Source organism: Anabrus simplex, chromosome 2 (genome assembly GCF_040414725.1).
Source record: "Anabrus simplex isolate iqAnaSimp1 chromosome 2, ASM4041472v1, whole genome shotgun sequence".
NCBI classification, from domain to species: domain Eukaryota; kingdom Metazoa; phylum Arthropoda; class Insecta; order Orthoptera; family Tettigoniidae; genus Anabrus; species Anabrus simplex.
The window spans coordinates 867,199,600-867,218,441 of NC_090266.1; the positions used below are offsets into that span (position 1 = coordinate 867,199,600).

At 38.3% G+C, this 18,842-nt stretch overlaps 1 protein-coding gene across 5 annotated transcripts in view; it reads left to right on the forward strand.

The window, feature by feature from the left end:
• The window catches only part of Mi-2 (chromodomain-helicase-DNA-binding protein Mi-2 homolog), a 743,946-nt gene that overhangs the window by 630,891 nt on the left and 94,213 nt on the right, over positions 1–18,842 (forward strand). For all 5 annotated transcript variants that reach the window (XM_067141602.2, XM_067141598.2, XM_067141599.2 and 2 more), the window contains exon 34: positions 1,193–1,358. In XM_067141602.2, the coding sequence (XP_066997703.2) occupies positions 1,193–1,358 (166 nt within the window). The remainder of the gene's footprint in view (positions 1–1,192; positions 1,359–18,842) is intronic.

Genomic DNA, 18,842 nt, shown 5'->3' on the forward strand with positions numbered 1-18,842 from the left:
GTCAGTCATTTCTCATTGCCCCAGAGGAGTGCGACAGGCCTCGGCAGCTGGCACGTTTCCTTTCCTCGCTGCTGGATGGGCTCTTCATTCATTCCATTCCTGACCCGGTCAGATGACTGGAAACGGGCTGTGGATTTTAATTTTCATTTAAATGTTCCACCGTTAAAGTGGCAAATGAGGTTAGCTCTGTAAACTAGATTATTCATCCCTCGAAAACCGTTTGGAGTACAAAGTTGTAATTTTACGAGAAGGGTCTTCTTTTATGTCCTAGGTGTAAAATACCGTATACTTCAAAGCATTTCTCCATCACGGGCCAGTGGGTAACTGCTTCTAGTTTTTCAAGGTCTGTGGCTACTCCCTCTGGTGACAAAATGTGGCCTACGTAGCATACTTGCTACTAGAATAGTTGGCATGTCCCCGGGTTCAGTTTTAGGCGAGCATCTTGTAGTCTCTGGAACACTTTCCGGAAGTTTCTCAGGTGCTCCTGGAATGTGCTTCGTACCATGATGATGTCTTCTAGATAGACCCGGCAGTCATCATGCGTGAGCCGTTGCAGGTTCTTGGTGACGTCATTTAACTTCCGATAATCTATGCAGAAACATATTTCGCCGTTCTTCTTCTTTACTAGCACTACAGGGGATGATCATGGACTGTTGAATTCCTCGATCATCCCAGATTGCCTCACTTCTCTCAACATGTTGTCAGTCTCGGAAGTTTGTAGCCTACAGGGCTCGCGTCACTGGTGTCAGTGCAGTAGAACACCCTGTACATTTTCCATTTTCATTTGAATATTAGTGGCACATACTGAATGACATGATATGCTTTTCATTAATATACCTTATAAAGGTGGAAAATCTTGTACTAGTGGTGTGAATAAACCAGTGTACCGGTATGAGAATAAATTGTCATATAGTGCAATACAAGATTAACATTACTGTATCATGATGCAAATCATCCTTATTCTTCTGTCTATATACGTCTCAATTTTAAATTTGTCTTAAAATTTCTGTAAAAGGCTCAAATAATCTTAAGGCTTGAAAAATCTATTCTGTGATAATAGAAGGCTAAAATTGTTTTTATACAAACTTAAGAAAAAAACACCTTATACGCCTTGGTATAAGAGATATTTATTTTTAATTATTAATGAACTTTTCCTTTTTCTGGGAGTTATTCTTATTTCATTTGTTTTAAGGCACGATTACTGGTTGTTGGCTGGTATTGTTACTCATGGGTATGGCCGATGGCAAGACATTCAGAATGATATCCGCTTTGCCATCATCAATGAACCATTCAAAATGGACGTTGGCAAAGGAAATTTTCTTGAAATCAAGAACAAATTTTTAGCAAGAAGGTTTAAGGTAAGTCTTATCTAAGAAATAATTTTTCATTGTCAATAACTCCAGTATCTCTTATAGTCACTAGTGATTCAAGAAACATTCAGTGCACGTTATTATTTCCTTCATTCCTCCCTCCCTGCTTTTATAAATTGCACAGCATATTTGCTGCATCTTAAAAGAAAATGTTACCTGCTCTGATTTCAGTGACAACTTGAAAATATTGGGACTTACTGTATGCTAAGTCCTTGACTCTTGAAAGGTAACCCACCTGCATCCTGTAAGTCATGTATACGATATGTAGCAAGGATAAGCACTAAATTTTCTCAGTCTAGCAGTGCAAATAGCACCACCTATTCTACCAGGACCTTCCCTAATGTAACGTAAGTGCAAAGATGTAGCAGTAAAAACCACTACTATTGATAACTAAAACACACATACAGTATAATAACACATAGAAGTATGTACACAGTAATTCTCAATTGACAATTAATGTGTTGGAACGGTATCAAAATAAAACTAATTTTGTTGCATTCACACACATGTCAACAACACACCAACATCATAACTGAAGTACTCAACTTACTACTGAACACATATAAAAAATACACAGTAAAACAGGATTGATCTGTCATTGGTATCGATATTAAACTCGCACAACTTAACTCCGTTGCTCGAATATCACAACTCTACTATGACAACTCCCTACACGTCACCACTCTACTACTCTCAACTAACATCACTGAACTCCAACTGCTTGAGCTCAACACATTCTGGCTATGCTTGTGGATAATTCTGGTTACTCTCAACACAGTATTAATACAAGATACCCAGAAAGTTTCACAGTAAGCATCCAGAAATCCTTGGTATCTTCTTGTTCTAGAATTACCTTGATACAAGTTCATGATTATGGCACATTATTTCACTATATCAAAATAGATCTAAAATTATTGTGCAGATGCCTTAGTACATCATTGTTCCAGAGTTCACTTCATTCAATGCATATACAGCTCTGAGATTTCTTGCACATCTTGGAACACGTGAAAGATAATTTACAAGTGATAAACATAACCTAGCCTATAATATATGAAAAAAAATTTTAATCATACACACATAACCTAACTTGAATCAAATGTACCTGAACGCTGCCTTGCAAACTCGGGCTTCAGTTCTCTATAACATTACTCAAGTGGTGGACCTTCCAGTCTTCTTGTTTGTAAATTACATTCCTCTGAGAAAAATGTTGTATAATTGCGTAGATATCTTGATGAGTCTCCAGGCAGATAGCCATTCATAAAATCTAAAAAATTCACGTAGCGGGTGAACCTTAAAATTGAGGAGTTGGATGCAATAACAGCATAAGTAGATTTACGTTATTTTGACAAACGGAAGCTTGAAGTTTATAAATGTTCTGAGTTAAAAGTAATATTAGGAATCAACCTGAATTTCATTTAAAGACATTTAAAAGAGCCAGGAAATGTATTTCCCAAATAATTTTATTGATCTGTTCGCTAATAAGAGAGACACAGTTATTTAAAATTTTCTTTTATACGCTGTTATTGCATGAAGAGCAGGAATATTATATTTTGCCATACACCAGTATTGATCAGAGAGTTAGGAAAGCATGATCGCCCACTATAGGAGAACAGAAGTGGCAGTTTTATCCCACCTCAGTTCTCCAAAATGTCTAAACTTACTAAAAATTAAGAACAAATTCCTAAAAAGACAAAAATTTGTCAAGTAAGAAATGTAAAAAGAATTAAGTTTATTCTTTATTTAATATTCACCTTTTTCGTTCTTTATTGCATAATGTGCCGAGAGAGGTTTGTTACAGTGCTCTCCCCAACTATGGTATTAGGCTACGGAAATTCCCCCCCCCCTCCCCCCCCAACAAATATTTGAAATGTTATAAAATTAGAAACATTCCTTTCTGAACAAATTTTATTCCTATTTTAATTTACAAAGTGATTCTCTAAACCTAAAAGAAAAGAAACAAAAACAGATCACAAAGTATATAATTGGGATTTAGACATTGTGTGTCTTACTTGTTTGAAATACTCAAATACTGCATCATTAACCGAAATCAGGATGATTCATCTTTACCTGCTGCATTAGCAGACTCCAGGGAATCATTACACACAGACATGACTTGTAACTTGTCACCAGCCTCCCAAAATGTTCTAAAGCTATTCTTCTGATCATCATATGTTAGTTTCAAAACACCTGAAAAAGATGAAAAAACAACCCTCCTTCACAACACCACTACATTAATAAAATGAAACAACGTTCTGATTAATTATACTTATTAACGCTAGGTAGACTAAAACCAACCAATCTTGTAAACAACCTACCTTTTCCTGCAACATTTATCCACATTCCTAAATTTCTTCCTTCCGATTTCCTTTCTACTTGTGAGAGAAATGCAACTTCTGCCACTGTTTCTTGCACGCTTTACAATATTTCTTTTCCATGAATCAGGATCATTCGTTCTTCTTCCCCTGCATCTCATCTTAAAACTGTCGTCTAAACAGGCAGTACCATCAAATACTTCTGAATCACTTCCTACTGGTGTATCAGAAGCGACTTCAATAGAAATATCGGCACCAGCCACAAAACCTTCTCTTCCACTCGCGGACATCTTCTCCAGCCAAAGAAATGGCGGCAACTGAACGTGCCGCTCGTGAAGCATGCCTCGTGCAATAACAGCGTAGCGCATGGTACCGGTTTTAGTGAGCTCCTGACCTCTAGCGGCACCCTAGTGAACTAAGACCTGCACTGGGTTGTAGTGAATGGACCGGGAAATTCGAAAACGGTATTCATGCAATAACAGCGTAAGTAGACTTGCCCTGTTATTGCATCTAGCTCCTCAATTGATAAATCAAGTTTGTATGCAGCTAGGAAGGTAACTATGTTGGGGATAGTGGTAAGTGTATTACCTTTTCCACACTAATGAGTATAGGATTTGTTCAAAAGTAAACATTCCAAAAATGATCCCAAGCACTATTGGAGAAGAATTAAGAATTGTGTATAGTCATAATGTACGGTAATATCAGTTAAGTGATCCACTTTCTGTCACGTCCAAATACGCTGACTAAACACAAATCTTAATGGAAGCAAGATGTGAAATACCAAAGTAACTGATGCTCCTATGGACCCAGTTTCTTCTAAATGATGTTTGCAAATAAATGAAAACTTTTCCAGCCTCCGTAACAGCACACCTTATGTCACATGGTGTTTCGAATTTGACAATTGAGTGATGCAGATGTAAGTTGCAGAGATATTCAGAATCAATCATCATTGATCAGCATTTAGGGCTGTTGGCCATGTGGAACATCCCCTATCGATTTCAAAGAACTTCGAAATTTATCAAACATTTCCCTTGATAAATTATTTCTCTTCCTATAGATGAATATTTGCCCCAATCCATCCTGTTGAATAACAACTTCATGTTGTGATCTTTCATACCTATAAAATCACAACAGCCAGGCTGAGCGGTTCAAACGGTTGAGGTGCTGGCCTTTTGACCCGAACTTGGCAGGTTCGATCCTGGCTCAGTCCAGTGGTATTTGGAACTGCTCAAATACGACAGCCTCTTGTTGGTAGATTTACTGGCACGTTAAAGAACTCCTGGGCTACTAAATTCCGGCAACTTGGCATCTCCAAAAACTGTAAAAATTTAGTTAGTGGGAAGTAAAGCCAATAAAATTGTTGTTATTATTATTGTTGTTGTTATTATTAAAATCACCACAAAAGCTTATTCGACTACTAATGTCATTCCACACCATCTCTCGGACAGCTCAGAACATACCTCTTGGTTGTGCAGCTCATCTCCTTACCCCCCCCCAAGTCTTCACAGTCCAAAGTTTGCAACATTTTCTTGATGCTACTTGTGTAGGAAATCATTCAGAACAAGTCGTGCTGCTTTCTTTTGTATCTTTTCTAGTTCTCATATCTAATCCTGGTGTGCATCCCTTACACTAGAACCCTACTTTAATTGGGAATTCACCAGAGACTTGCATACCCTCATAACCATATGAAGATATCTGTAACCTTTACTTACCTCATAAATGTGATAACTCTAATGAAGATCTTTCCTTATAGTAAGACCTAAGTACTTACAATACTCCCAGTGCAGTACTTTCACCCCATCAACACATTAATTCAAACTGAGAGGACTTTTCCTATTGGTGGAATTTAGTCTCACTTCACTTTCACTTTCACCATCATACAGTGGCATACCTGCCAAGTATTCAGTTTTTTTTTCCGTAAAATGTACAGATTTTGTGTTTTTTTTTTTTTCTATTGTACGGAGTTTGAATATCCGCACTTGTTTTCTCTTTCTGCGGTCAAATCAGATTTGTTTGACTTTCAATAGTAGCTGGTAATAAGAAATGCAGTGTTTAAAATTTGACTGGTAAATTATTATCACCATGCTTTTGCTACCTGTTCCACCTCAACTTCTACTTCATTCACTGAGATGTTCCCAAACAAGTAGCAGGCTGTGATTTTGAAGAAAAGAAATCAGTGAAAAGTAGCAGTCTGTGAATTTATGTATAACAACTTTAGTAACTGTGCCGTACTTTGTAGTAGCTGAAAGGCTTTGTTTGTGTGTAGGTGTGAGTAACATCAACAGTAGTTCTGAAACTCGTGGAATTGTGTGACAAATTTGTAAGCAATTTAGTAGTTTTAGTGGTGTTCGTGATGATTTCAACTAAGAAACAATATTGTCAATCTTTTAGGGAGACATATTCTTCTGAATTTCCTTGTTTTATACAATCACGGCAAGACGAAACATTCTATTCCATGTGCTTATGTAATATAAACGTTTCTCACGGAGGAAGAACAGAATGACTAAATCACATTAAATCTGTTAAAACACTTCTCCAATACAAAATTTAAGGATGGCAGTCCAAAAATTTATTTGTTTTTTACAACTCTTCTGGAGCTGACCTTGATATATTAAGAGCAGAATGCTTGTTCACGTCATTTTTAATTGAACATAATATCCCATTAGCTGCTGCCAATCATGCTAGTGCTCTGTTTAGGAAAATGTTTCCAGGTTCAGAAATTGCAGAAAAAAATATGGCTGTTGTCATACGAAAACCACGCACATTTTGAAAGAAAGTCAACTCATTGGTTACATGCACCATGAGCCATTTTCTTTAGCTATGGATGGGAGCAATAATAGTAGTGCTAAGCTTTACCGTATTGCCACCTGTTTTGTGGCAAAGCAGGAAAAGGTAGTTAGCTTAGTGTTGTCTGTCCCAGCCTTTTCATTAACTTGGCTGCTGAGAAAGGTGCAAGCAGCTTGCCTGTTAAAGTTGATGAACTATTAGTTGACATCTTCTGTTATTTAGAAAAGAGTTGTAAGAGGAAGGAATGCCTTAAGAAATTCCAAGAGCTTCACAACAAAGAAACGAAGAAGATACTGAAACATGTTTGCACAAGATGTTTATCATTAGGAAGGTGTCTGCAGAGGCTGTTAGAGCAATGGGATCCACTACTTGGTTTCTTTAAAGATGAGGCACTTGTTAATGCTCAGTGTGCATCAACTACTAACTTAACATCATTTACGATCCCAGAAGCCGAGCCTGTTCTGTATTGAAGATACAATACGTAAATTCTTTCTTGAAAAGATTACTGTGTCCACCTATTCAATACAATTATATTTTGTAGTGATTAAATTCTACATGAAATATGAACACTAGTTAGGGACATGTTTCGCCCTAGTTTTGGGCATCTTCAGCCTACTATTAATCTTAAGGTAAAGTCTTAAATCTATTGACATTGGAACTTAATACTAAACTTAAATTAATATCAATACTAAATACAATGGTCTTATGCTTATTACATATTTACATAGTTTACAATATGTAAATTAACTAAATGCTAGAATTTGTGAACAAGGAAGCAATAAAATATTTTAATTATACAATGACTAGAAAACTTTTGCGACGTCTGGATGAAAGCTTATGCAAATGTGTACTTATTGACTAGAGATTGATCACAGCGTGAATTGGGGCTTCTCAAACTTTATGGATGAACTTAGGTTGAAGGATTTTCAAAGGTGATTATGGTTATTATCATAAGTAAGTATATTGTTGCAAAACCGGAACCATGGTTAAATTTGATCGTGTTGTATTTGAATATTCCTTTAGAAAGAAGCATGATTGGTCAGTAATGTTTAATAGGCCAAAACATGGATGTTGGAAACTATTGTTGGTATTCAAACAGTTGGAGATACTCCAATTCACACTGTGATCAATCTCTAGCCAACACGTACACATTTGCATAAGCTTTCATCTGGACGTCGCAAACGTTTTCTAGTCATTGTATAATTAAAATATTTTATTGCTTCCTCGTTCACAAATTCTGGCATTTAGTTAATGTACATATTCACGCTGTGATAAATCTCTAGCCAATACATACACATTTGCATAAACTTTCATCCAGACGTCTCCAACATCTTCTAGTAATTGAAAATAATTATTTTAGTGCTTCCTTGTTCACAAATTCTGGCATTTAGTTAATGTACATATTGTAAACTATGTGAATATGTAATAAGCATAAGACCATTGTATTTAGTATTGATATTAATTTAAGTTTAGTATTAAGTTCCAATGTCAATAGATTTAAGACTTGACCTTAAGATTAATAGTAGGCTGAAGATACCCAAAACTAGGGCGAAACATGTCCCTAACCAGTGTTTATATTTCATGTAGAATTTAATCTCTACAAAATATAATTGTATTGAATAGGTGGACACAGTAATTTTATTCAAGAAAGAATTTACTCATCAGAATTTGTCGCTCCCAAGGGATTTGCATGTGTCTCAAAATAGAATACTCCTGTGCTAAAGAATAAGAACATTATTCAAAATCACAGAGAAAATTTGTTTATGGTTCTGTCATCAGGCTTTTAAATAAGGCGTACTGTGTCTTCCTGTATGCAGTCATTCCTTTATTTGAGCATCTAAATTCTACACTTCAGAGTGCTTCCCCTCACATTCATAAACTACTAGGACTAATGACGAACCTGTTAAAGCAGCTGCTTTCCAGATTTGTTGAACCAAAAGTGATCAGAAGTTCCTTTTCATTAAAAGTTCCATACCATTCTATTGAGAATTAGAGAAACAATGATGAGCTAGTCATTGGTGTTGAGACAATGAACTTGGTGAAGAAACTTAATGACAGAGACTGTACCGGGAGGTACACCTCAACCCCATGCATTTAAATGAAGCGCCTGGAAGAATGCTATGTAACTCTTAAAGTTTACAACAGCTATTTCAAGAAGTTGAGACTTTTCTCCATAAATGTCTCTATTTAAGAACTGATGTCATGCACTCTGGTGCAAAATGGAATAACTAGAAATTTAAAGAAATTTTGTGTTCATAGGTTTTCTGAATTGAATTGACTTTCTTTGTTTTTGATACTTCAAGGTTTGCAACACTTCTTACTTATCCTGCCAACTTTGATTCTGGCCAATCAAATGCTTCGTGTACCTATTTTATCTGCCAATAAAGTGAGAGGGTGTGTCTGGTTTTAGTCCAGAGCCTTCTTGAACCTTCCTCTTGGGTATAAAAACTTATGTCTTTTCGAGTTAACTAGTCTTATTGATCATCATATTATTGAGTGTGTGTACTAAGAGAGGAGGCGGGGCCCTCACCCATCAGCGGGCAGAACATAAGCTAAGGTAATGGCCATCATTTTTGCATCTCAGTAGTTATCTCCGCAAGCTGATTCGAGGGGAAGGTTCCAATCTTTAACTATGTAACAGTCCATCTCCTAAAATGTAAACTTTTCATTCTTCTCATGTAAAGGTTCTAGTAAATCAAGAGTACTTAACTGAAATTCGGGAATAGAGAGTGCGACACCCTCTTGAGTTCCCTATCAACTTGTATTTGAGGCGACTATGTTTTTGTAACCGTTTCTATCTGTAGCCTTGTAACTGAACGTGTCCGTCTAGTCACCTCAGTAGTGTGGGATTAGCCTCTGCATCGTCAGGCCACTAGCCCAAGTAGGGTTTTAATCTTTGATTTCAAGGAGTGCAAGTTTCAGCCTCAATACATTTTGATTTTTGGGCCAGTAACCTTAACCTGTTCTTTTTCACGAATGCCCGGTAGAATGGGTACTCGATACCCCTGTATTATTTCTTAAAATACAACTGCTACAGTCTCGTTAAATGTAGGTTGTGCCTAGAGAAGCCAGAAAGTGTCAATTTTATTGAGCAAGACACTCTAATCATAAGTGTAAAAGTTAAAGGTTAAAGGCTGTAAGGGTTTGAAAGCATAGTCTCCTTGGTTGAATTATAGAACATAGAGGCTCTTTTCTTGTAATGTAATAGATATTTGTGTAAATATTGAGTGGTGCCTTTGGATGGCCATAACCTGTAACCGTTGGAGCAAAGGGCTCTTGAAAATTGTGTTTTAAATATCCTGTAAAATGAATTGAGAGATTCGTCTCCTAGACTATCTGTCTAAACACAACATTAGTGATGTTGGGACCTTTGTAAATCATGAGCTTGAAGCTCAAATTGTAACTTACCAATTCTTGGTTTTTCTGTTTTTCTATTTTGTACCAAACTACTTCTGTACCTGAAATCTTATTGTTAGTTAAAATTGAATATCTGAAAAGAAATATGACGTTTATTTTAAAGTTTTAAATTAATCTTTGTTTATCGTAGATAGACCCATTCAAACCAGCACCTTCTTTCACCTCTATGTGATCCACGAAAACACAGTAACAGAGATAAATCAAACTTCTCTTCATCTGCCAGGGGTTGCTTCTGCACAGCATGTGATTATATCATCAAATCACATCAAAATACTTTATTTGCAAATGAGGTGTCTACCTCGGTGGCAAATGATACACAAAAATATCTTGTAATAATAAAACAAAAATACATGTGTTCTCAACAACTAAATTTTAAATTAAAAAGAAAAAGTTTTTCCTAAAATACAGTATTTTACAATATATATTAACTATTTTTGTATTAAACACACAGCTCATTCTTAATAAATTTATATTACACTAGAAGTCCGCTATAGCAAGTACGGCATATAACGGGAACCCCATTATAACGACAAATTTTGTCCGTCCCTTAAAAAGTCCTGTATTAAACTGTGTATTAACCTTCGGTTATAGCGAGAGCCCTATCGCTGACGCATCCGTTATTACGAGCGATTAAGCGCGCGCGAGTGTTTCCGTTACCAATATTTATGCACCCAGCGATTATGTTGCGCACGATCGATCACCTTCGGTATCATTTCCTCGCTATGTCCACTAGTGAGGTCTCTCGTCGACATTCGAAAGCGATGATGCCGTCGATTAGTAGTGGATCTCTCTTGTTTCCATTAGTAGTACCCGTCGATTGCTGTTCTCTAAAGAAAATTTGAAATGAAAGAGGATAACACGTTTTCGTAATAAATGCGTAAATAACGTGGCTGATAGTAGTTGTTAACTCGCTAAAAATAAAGGCTGAAGTAAACGATATCTTAATTTTAATGTTATATACTGAAATTAATTAAGAATATGATACACCTCAAGATATTGCAGAGTAAATCACTGATTTCAGAGGATAGTTAATATTTTCTCGCGTCTAGTTACATTTCTGAAAGGCTATTTATTCCCATGTAAATTTTTAGCGAGAAGGTTATCATTTCTCTACATGCATTTGAAATGTTTTCATGATACATACACGGTTAGGTTAGCCAATGCCGTTTGAAGAAGAAAACTGAAATGTTTGCCAGAGAAGCCTCTGGAGTGATATCGTATTTATCCGAATCCAGGATGTCGTCTTTTTCTCAGAATCCGTGAAAAATCAAGGTCCGTCTTGCATTCGCGACCTAACAGTAATGAACACCGCTGGCAACTACCGCGGTAACCATGCGGCTCCTTTTGACCCTCGCGCGCGCACATAAACAAGACTCGCTGACAAACGACCATCTTTATTATACATCGCTAGCCGTGGCAACCGGTTCTACAGCGCCTCTGTGTAACGCCACTGGATCTCGGGAAATAGTGAAGAGAGAATGACATTCTATTAGCCTCTACAAAATGAAATGAAAATCCACAGCTGCTTCCAGTCATTTGACCGGGTCAGGAATGGAAAGAATGAAGCCCCCATCTAGCGGCGAGGATAGGAGTTGTGCCGGCTGCTGAAGCCTGTCGCACTCCTCTGGAGCAATGAATAATGAATGACAGATGAAACGAAATTATATTGGAGAGTGTTACTGGAATGAAATATGTCATGGGAAAACCCGAGTACCCGAAGAAAAACCTGTCCTGCCTCCGCTATGTCTAGCACAAATCTCACATGGAGTGACCGGGATTTGAACAACGGAACCCAGCGGTGAGTAGCCTCTACAAAAACGTTTCTCAAATCTGCATAATGGCATCAAAACATGCGAGCATTCGAATTCTTAGAAAGGCCACGGCTCAGTGGCAGAGTTGTAATGCGTCTACTGTACCTGGCGCTTAGTAAACTTAAGTTTTATAGACAGCAGGGATATTTTTGTGATGGATCATCGTATTGTAAATATACGTGGAACAGGTATTGCCGGCAAATTTTAGACGGGTTCTTGTCGATATTATGATACCAAGTTTCAGTTAATGTTTATTAAACACACTGAAATGTGGAATAATTATATAGCCGCAAGAAATACGGCATAGACCTAACGAAAGCCAATATTCGGCGTTAGCGTGAAGACGAGGATAGCTAAAAAATGCGTACTGTACAAAAAAATGCATTCACTGGCCCGCAGCAAGGATGCTTTAAAGGAGTCGAAGATGAAATTGTGGGGTATGTGCTCGAAAAACGCAAGGGCGGAATGGCCATACCACAGCGCAGTAAACTCATTCGTTGACCTTCAGTGCCCGCAATTAGGCCTTTACATCGCTGAAGTTGGCCGAACCCGGCCACTGAGATGTGCAAGTAGCGGCCGGTCGTATCTGACGCTGAGTAAAAGTAACAGTTTTATAGACAGCAAGAATATTTTCCTGATAGATCGCCGTATTGTAGAGACGCGTGGAATAGATATTGCCGGCAAATTTTCAGCGGGTTCTCTTCTATAATATGATGCCAATTTTAAGTTAATGGTTATTAAATCCACGGAAATAAAGAATAATTATGCAGCCACAAAGAATACGGCATAACTGAACGCAGTGTTTAGCGTTGCATGAAGACGAAGATAGTCTAAAAATGCGTACTGTGTAAGAAAGGCATTCATATGACTTTACGAAGAACTTTTTAAGCCTGATTCAAGTTTTTTGAAGGAAAAAGTTGGGGTTGTATTGCATTTAGGGTCGTCTTGGATGAAATTAAACATACACTTTCACGTATCGGATTTCAGAAAAGAACAAACAAGTAAACCGTAGTGTGGGTATCATCCGCGAAAACTCAAGTTTTAAACAAACTTATTGCCATTTCATACCAATGTTAATGTGTATGGTTTCTTTTCGACTTTTACAAACAAAAAAAATGATGTAACGATGATCCGCTATAGCGAGTAAATTTTTCACTGTTGTGAATTCTCGCTATAGTGGACTTCTACTGTATTTACAAAATTCTACACATAATATCTTCTGTAACTTATCTAATCAACGAATACACAGTATGTGGAATCACTTCAAAAAATACTAAACAATTGGTATAAGATTTAAATTTACATTGCTTTTTTTTTTTTTTTTTTTTTTTTAATTTAACCCATTTTGGTACGTAGTGTACATAACTACCTGCTGCGTCTTATCCAGAGCCCCTTTTGCCACTGCTTTTCAGAGTTCCTGAAGGGCCTTCACAGCTACCATAGGAGTCCCAGGGCCCTTGAAGTCCCCTCTGTAATTCACCCCTACAGGCAGTCCCCTACTTCAGCTGTCCAGTCTCCATAGACAAGGGAATGGAATTAATTTATTCAAAAAATTCCTTATTTACAATAATCTACACATGTAGAATGCCCTCTAACATTTCTTTTCTCTGTTGCTGTTTATTCTTTTCTTGAATATCTGTACTGATTTTGGAAAAGGATCAAACACTTCCCCAGATAAACTGTTCCACTCCTTCACGCCCTTCCCAATGAATGAAAATTTACCCCAATCATACATACGTACATACATACATACATACATACATTATCATTATAGACTGTTGTGCCTTTCAGCGTTCAGTCTGCAAGCCTCTGAGAATTTACTAAACGTCGCCACAATCCTCGATTTGCAACTAGTGTTGTGGCCTCATTTAGTTTTATACCTCTTATCTTTAAATCGTTAGAAACCGAGTCTAACCATCGTCGTCTTGGTCTACCTCTACTTCTCTTGCCCTCCGTAGCAGAGTCCATTATTCTCCTAGGTAACCTATCCTCCTCCATTCACCTCACAAGACCCCACCACCGAAGCCGGTTTATGCGTACAGCTTCATCCATCGAGTTCATTCCTAAATTAGCCTTTATCTCCACATTCCGAGTACCCTCCTGCCATTGTTCCCACTTGTTTGTACCAGCAATCATTCTTGCTACTTTCATGTCTGTTACTTCTAACTTATGAATAAGATATCCTGAGTCCACCCAGCTTTCGCTCCCATAAAGCAAAGTTGGTCTGAAAACAGACCGATGTAAAGATAGTTTCGTCTGGGAGCTGACTTCCTTCTTACAGAATACTGTTGATCGCAACTGCGAGCTCACTGCATTAGCTTTACTACAACTTAATTCAATCTCACTTACTATATTATCATCCTGGGAGAACACACAACCTAAATACTTGAAATTATCGACCTGTTCTAGCTTTGTATCACCAATCTGACATTCAATTCTCTTGAATTTCTTACCTATTGTCATAAATTTAGTCTTCGAAAGGCTAATTTTCATACCATACACACTGCACCTATTTTCAAGTTCCAAGATATTACACTGCAGGCTTTCGGCACAATCTGCCATTAAGACCAAGTCGTCAGCATAGGCCAGACTGCTTATTACATTTCCACCTAACTGAATCCCTCCCTGCCATTTTACACCTTTCAGCAGATGATGCATGTAAACTACGAACAGCAAGGTGAAAGATTACAGCCTTGTCTAACCCCTGTAAGTACCCTGAACCAAGAACTCATTCTACCATCAATTCTCACTGAAGCCCAATTGTCAACATAAATACCTGTAATTGATTTTAATAATCTACCTTTAATTCCATAGTCCCCCAGTATGGCGAACATCTTTTCCCTCGGTACCCTGTCATATGCTTTCTCTAGATCTACGAAACATAAACACAACTGCCTATTCCTCTCGTAGCATTTTTCAATTACCTGGCGCATACTGAAAATCTGATCCTGACAGCCTCTCTGTGGTCTGAAACCACACTGGGTTTCATCCGATTTCCTCTCAACGACTGATCGCACCCTCCCTTCCAAGATGCCAGTGAATACTTTGCCTCGTATACTAATCAGTGAGATACCTCAATAGTTGTTGCAATCCTTCCTGTTCCCTTGCTTATAGATAGGTGCAATTACTGCTTTTGTCCAATCTGAAGGTACCTTACCATCACTCCATGCTAATTTTACTACTCTATGAAGCCATTTCATCCCTGCCTTCCCAATATACTTCACCATTTCAGGTCTAATTTCATCTATTCCTGCTGCTTTATGACAATGGAGTTTATTTACCATCCTTTCCACTTCCTCAAGCATAATTTCACCAACATCATTTTCCTCCTCCCCATGAGCTTGGCTGTTCGCAACACCACCAGGATGATTTCCTTTTACATTGTGCAGATGTTCAAAATATGAATTCACGTGAATTACTCAAAACACTGTTCATTTCCTTTTTCCCTCCCTTCCTAAGACTCTTTATTACTGTCCAGAAAGGTTTCCCTGCTGCTTGACCTAGCCTTTCCAGGTTGTTACCAAAATCTTCCCATGACTTCTTTTTGGATTCAACAACTATTTGTTTCGCTCTGTTTCTTTCATCTACGTACAAATCCCTGTCTGCCTCGGCCCTTGTTTGGAGCTATTTCTGATAAGCCTTCTTTTTACATTTCCAAGCTGCTCTCACTTCATCATTCCACCAAGATGTTCCCCTTTTCCCATCTTTACACAACGTTGTCCCTAGGCATTCCTTTGCTGTTTCTACTACAACATCCCTATGTGCCACCCACTCACTTTCTATATCCTGAACCTGCTTACTGTCTACTGTTTGAAACTTCTCACTAATCATATCCATGAACTTCTGTCTAATTTCCTCGTCCTGGAGATTTTCTACCCTTATTCGTTTGCACACAGGTTTCACTTTCTCTACCCTAGGCCTAGAGATACTTAGTTCACTACAGATCAGATAGTGGTCTGTATCATCAAAAAATCCCCGGAAAACTCGTACATTCCTAACAGATTTTCTGAATTCGAAATCTGTTAAGATATAGTCTATTGTGGATCTGGTACCCCTAGCTTCCCATGTGCAGCGGTGAATAGCCTTATGCTTGAAGAATGTATTCGTAACAGCTAAACCCATACTAGCACAGAAGTCCAGCAAACGCTTCCCATTCCCATTAGCTTCCATATCTTCCCCACATTTACCACTCACCCTTTCGTATTCTTCAGTTCTATTCCCAACTCTCTCATTGAAATCGCCCATTAGCACTATTCTATCCTTGCTGTTGAGCCTGACTACGATGTCGCTCAATGCTTCATAAAACTTGTCAACTTCATCCTCATCTGCACCCTCACATGGTGAATACACTGACACAATTCTAGTCCTAATTCCTCCAACTGACAAATCTACCCACATCATTCGCTCATTTACGTGCCTAACAGAAACTATGTTGCGTGCAATGGTATTCCTGATAAAGAGCCCTACCCCAGACTCTGCACTTCCCTTTCTAACATCCGTCAAGTACACTTTATAATCTCCTATCTCTTCCTTGTTATCTCCCCTTACCCGAATATCATTTACTCCTAGCACATCCAAATGCATCCTCTTTGCTGACTCAGCCAGTTCTACTTTCTTTCTTCCATAAGCCCCATTAATATTGATAGCTCCCCATCGAATTCTATTTTGTTCGCCAAGTTGTTTCCAAGGAGTCCCTCGCCTGTCAAATGGGAGTGGGACTCCGTTACTCCCATAGGTCCGAGGCTTGCTTAAAATGTTCTGAGCTCGGTAAATTCATGAAGCAGGATGCTACCCTATTTGCACATAGTCCAAGTGAGGATCTCTCCTCTAATGGGTTATGGACCACTGGTGAATTGTATAGTCCTAGCCGCCTGAGCACAAGGAGGGCCATGACTCAGAATATGTCCGAGATGCCCACTTTCATTCCATAGCAACTGGTATCCCGACTCTGTCAAATGCCTTGAGAAAGTCTATGGCTACACAATCCAACTGGCCTCCTGAACCTGTCCTGCTGAAATCCTACCAGTTGTGCCTCACAAGAAAATTTCTTTCTAAATCTATACTGGCTCTCATGAACCAATTTTTATCTTAACATACCCCTCTAATATACTTTGCTATTAAACTCTCAAGTACCGGGCGAGTTGGCCGTATGGTTAGGGCCGCGCAGCTGTGTGCTTGCATCCTGGAGATAGTGGGTTCGAACCCCACTGTCGGCAGCCCTGAAGATGGTTTTCCGTGGTTTTCCGTGGGGCTGTACCTTGATTAAGGCCACAGCCGCTTCCTTCCCATTCCTAGACCTTTCCTGTCCCATCATCGCCATAAGACCTATCTGTGTCAGTGTGACATAAAGCAAATAGCCAAAAAACAAAAAAGAAGACTCTCCAGTATTTTACAAATTATACTGGTCAGGCTAACTGGTCTGTAGTTCTCAGGTTTCCTTTTATCACCCTTTCCTTTATAAATTGGTGTTATTCCCTTTCCTTATAAATTGGTATTATTATAGATTCCTTCCATTCCTTTGATATTACACTATTATTTATGATATAGTCAAAGAGAAATTTCAAATAAGCCACTAGGTACCACCCCATTGTCTTTTATATCTCCTCAGTAATTTGATCACTCCGTGCGGTTTTTCCTTACTGAAACAGTTGCATTATTTGGATTCCTTTTCCCTTTTGATTCCTAATACATGAATGCAGCTTTTTCTGTTTCCCTTTATGGTCATTACCCTCATGAAGTAGGCCATTCATGTAATTCTCTTTTGCTTCCTTCTTCACTCTATTAGGTTCCCTTATTAGCTGTTTTCTAGTTTCTCTATTCTCCCTACCTGCTTTGATTTTCCTGTTTACAATTCTACATTTTCCTTTTAATGTCCTTATTTCCCTTATATAATAAACAGGGTCTTAGGAATAAGATTCCCAAAAACATGGCAAGAAGGAATCATCTGTCCTGTACATAAGAAAAGTGGGGAAAATCTAATCCAAGTAACTATCGAGGATAACACTGTTAGATTCCTAAAGGCCCGGTTTCACAGTTTGAGTTTAAGCCGAAGCTTTAGTAAGCCACGCACGCCGCTTAAGCAAGGCTTACTCTTTGGCTTAAACACGAGTTTCACAGTAGGGGGACCATGTGCAGCTTTACTAAGCTGAACATCTCCGAAGTTGGTAATGCTTGCGCATGCGCAATGATTCAATTCTCATCTTTGTTTACATCCGTAGCCTATGATTGATGGAGTTGTAGGTTATACATCGTTTATCAGCCAAGATAATTTAGAAAAATGAACGGAAAATGTGATTCCAATACTAGTAACTAAAATAAAGTTTAAAAAAGGTCACTCGCCCGTCCTGCTGACACGTATTACCACTACAGTCTAAAATAGCCATAACTTCTGAACCATTCATGCAAATAATGTCCTGACAAGGTTATTGTAATCCTTATAAAATACTGGAGGAGGTCAATTTATTTCGATGAGGAATTCGAGGATAATATCGAAATATTTATTTAATATTAAGGAGTTATATTTTTTTACCGCTGAGTATAGCATAAAATCGCTTCTAGAGGGCAAACGGTTTGAAATAGGTATATACCATCGCGGACTTTTTTGTAGAGGTTTCTATGCTCTACAATTCGTACACTTACACTTGGGTTCTATCGTTGATGGTTCACGCAGCGTAAGCCAAGAAAGCAAGTGACCGACCGACATTTTTGTCTCTTTTACTGTATATCGGAACACGGAAACTGTATTATTTCACGAGCCTTGAAATATATTCAGAAATATAAGTTATTTAATGTTATTGGTTTTACGTCCCACTAACTATGAATTTGAGCACCTTCACCACAGGACTGAGACAGGATCGAACCTGCCAAGTTGGGCTATAAGAAGGCCAGCGCTCTACCATCTGAACTGAATCCTTAGCTTAAACCTCAGTTTCATACAGCTTAAGCCAGTCACAGATAAGCTCGGCTTACCACTTGCACTCCCCACTGTGAAACTCGTCCAGAGTTTAAGCTCCCGCTTAAGCCCGATCCAAGGCTTAAGCGTATACTGTGAAACCGGGCCTAAGCAAGATAAATAAAGGGATATCGGCGAAAAGATTAATGAACTGAGCAGAGGGGTGCTCGATCGTGTCGAGACTCCAATCAGG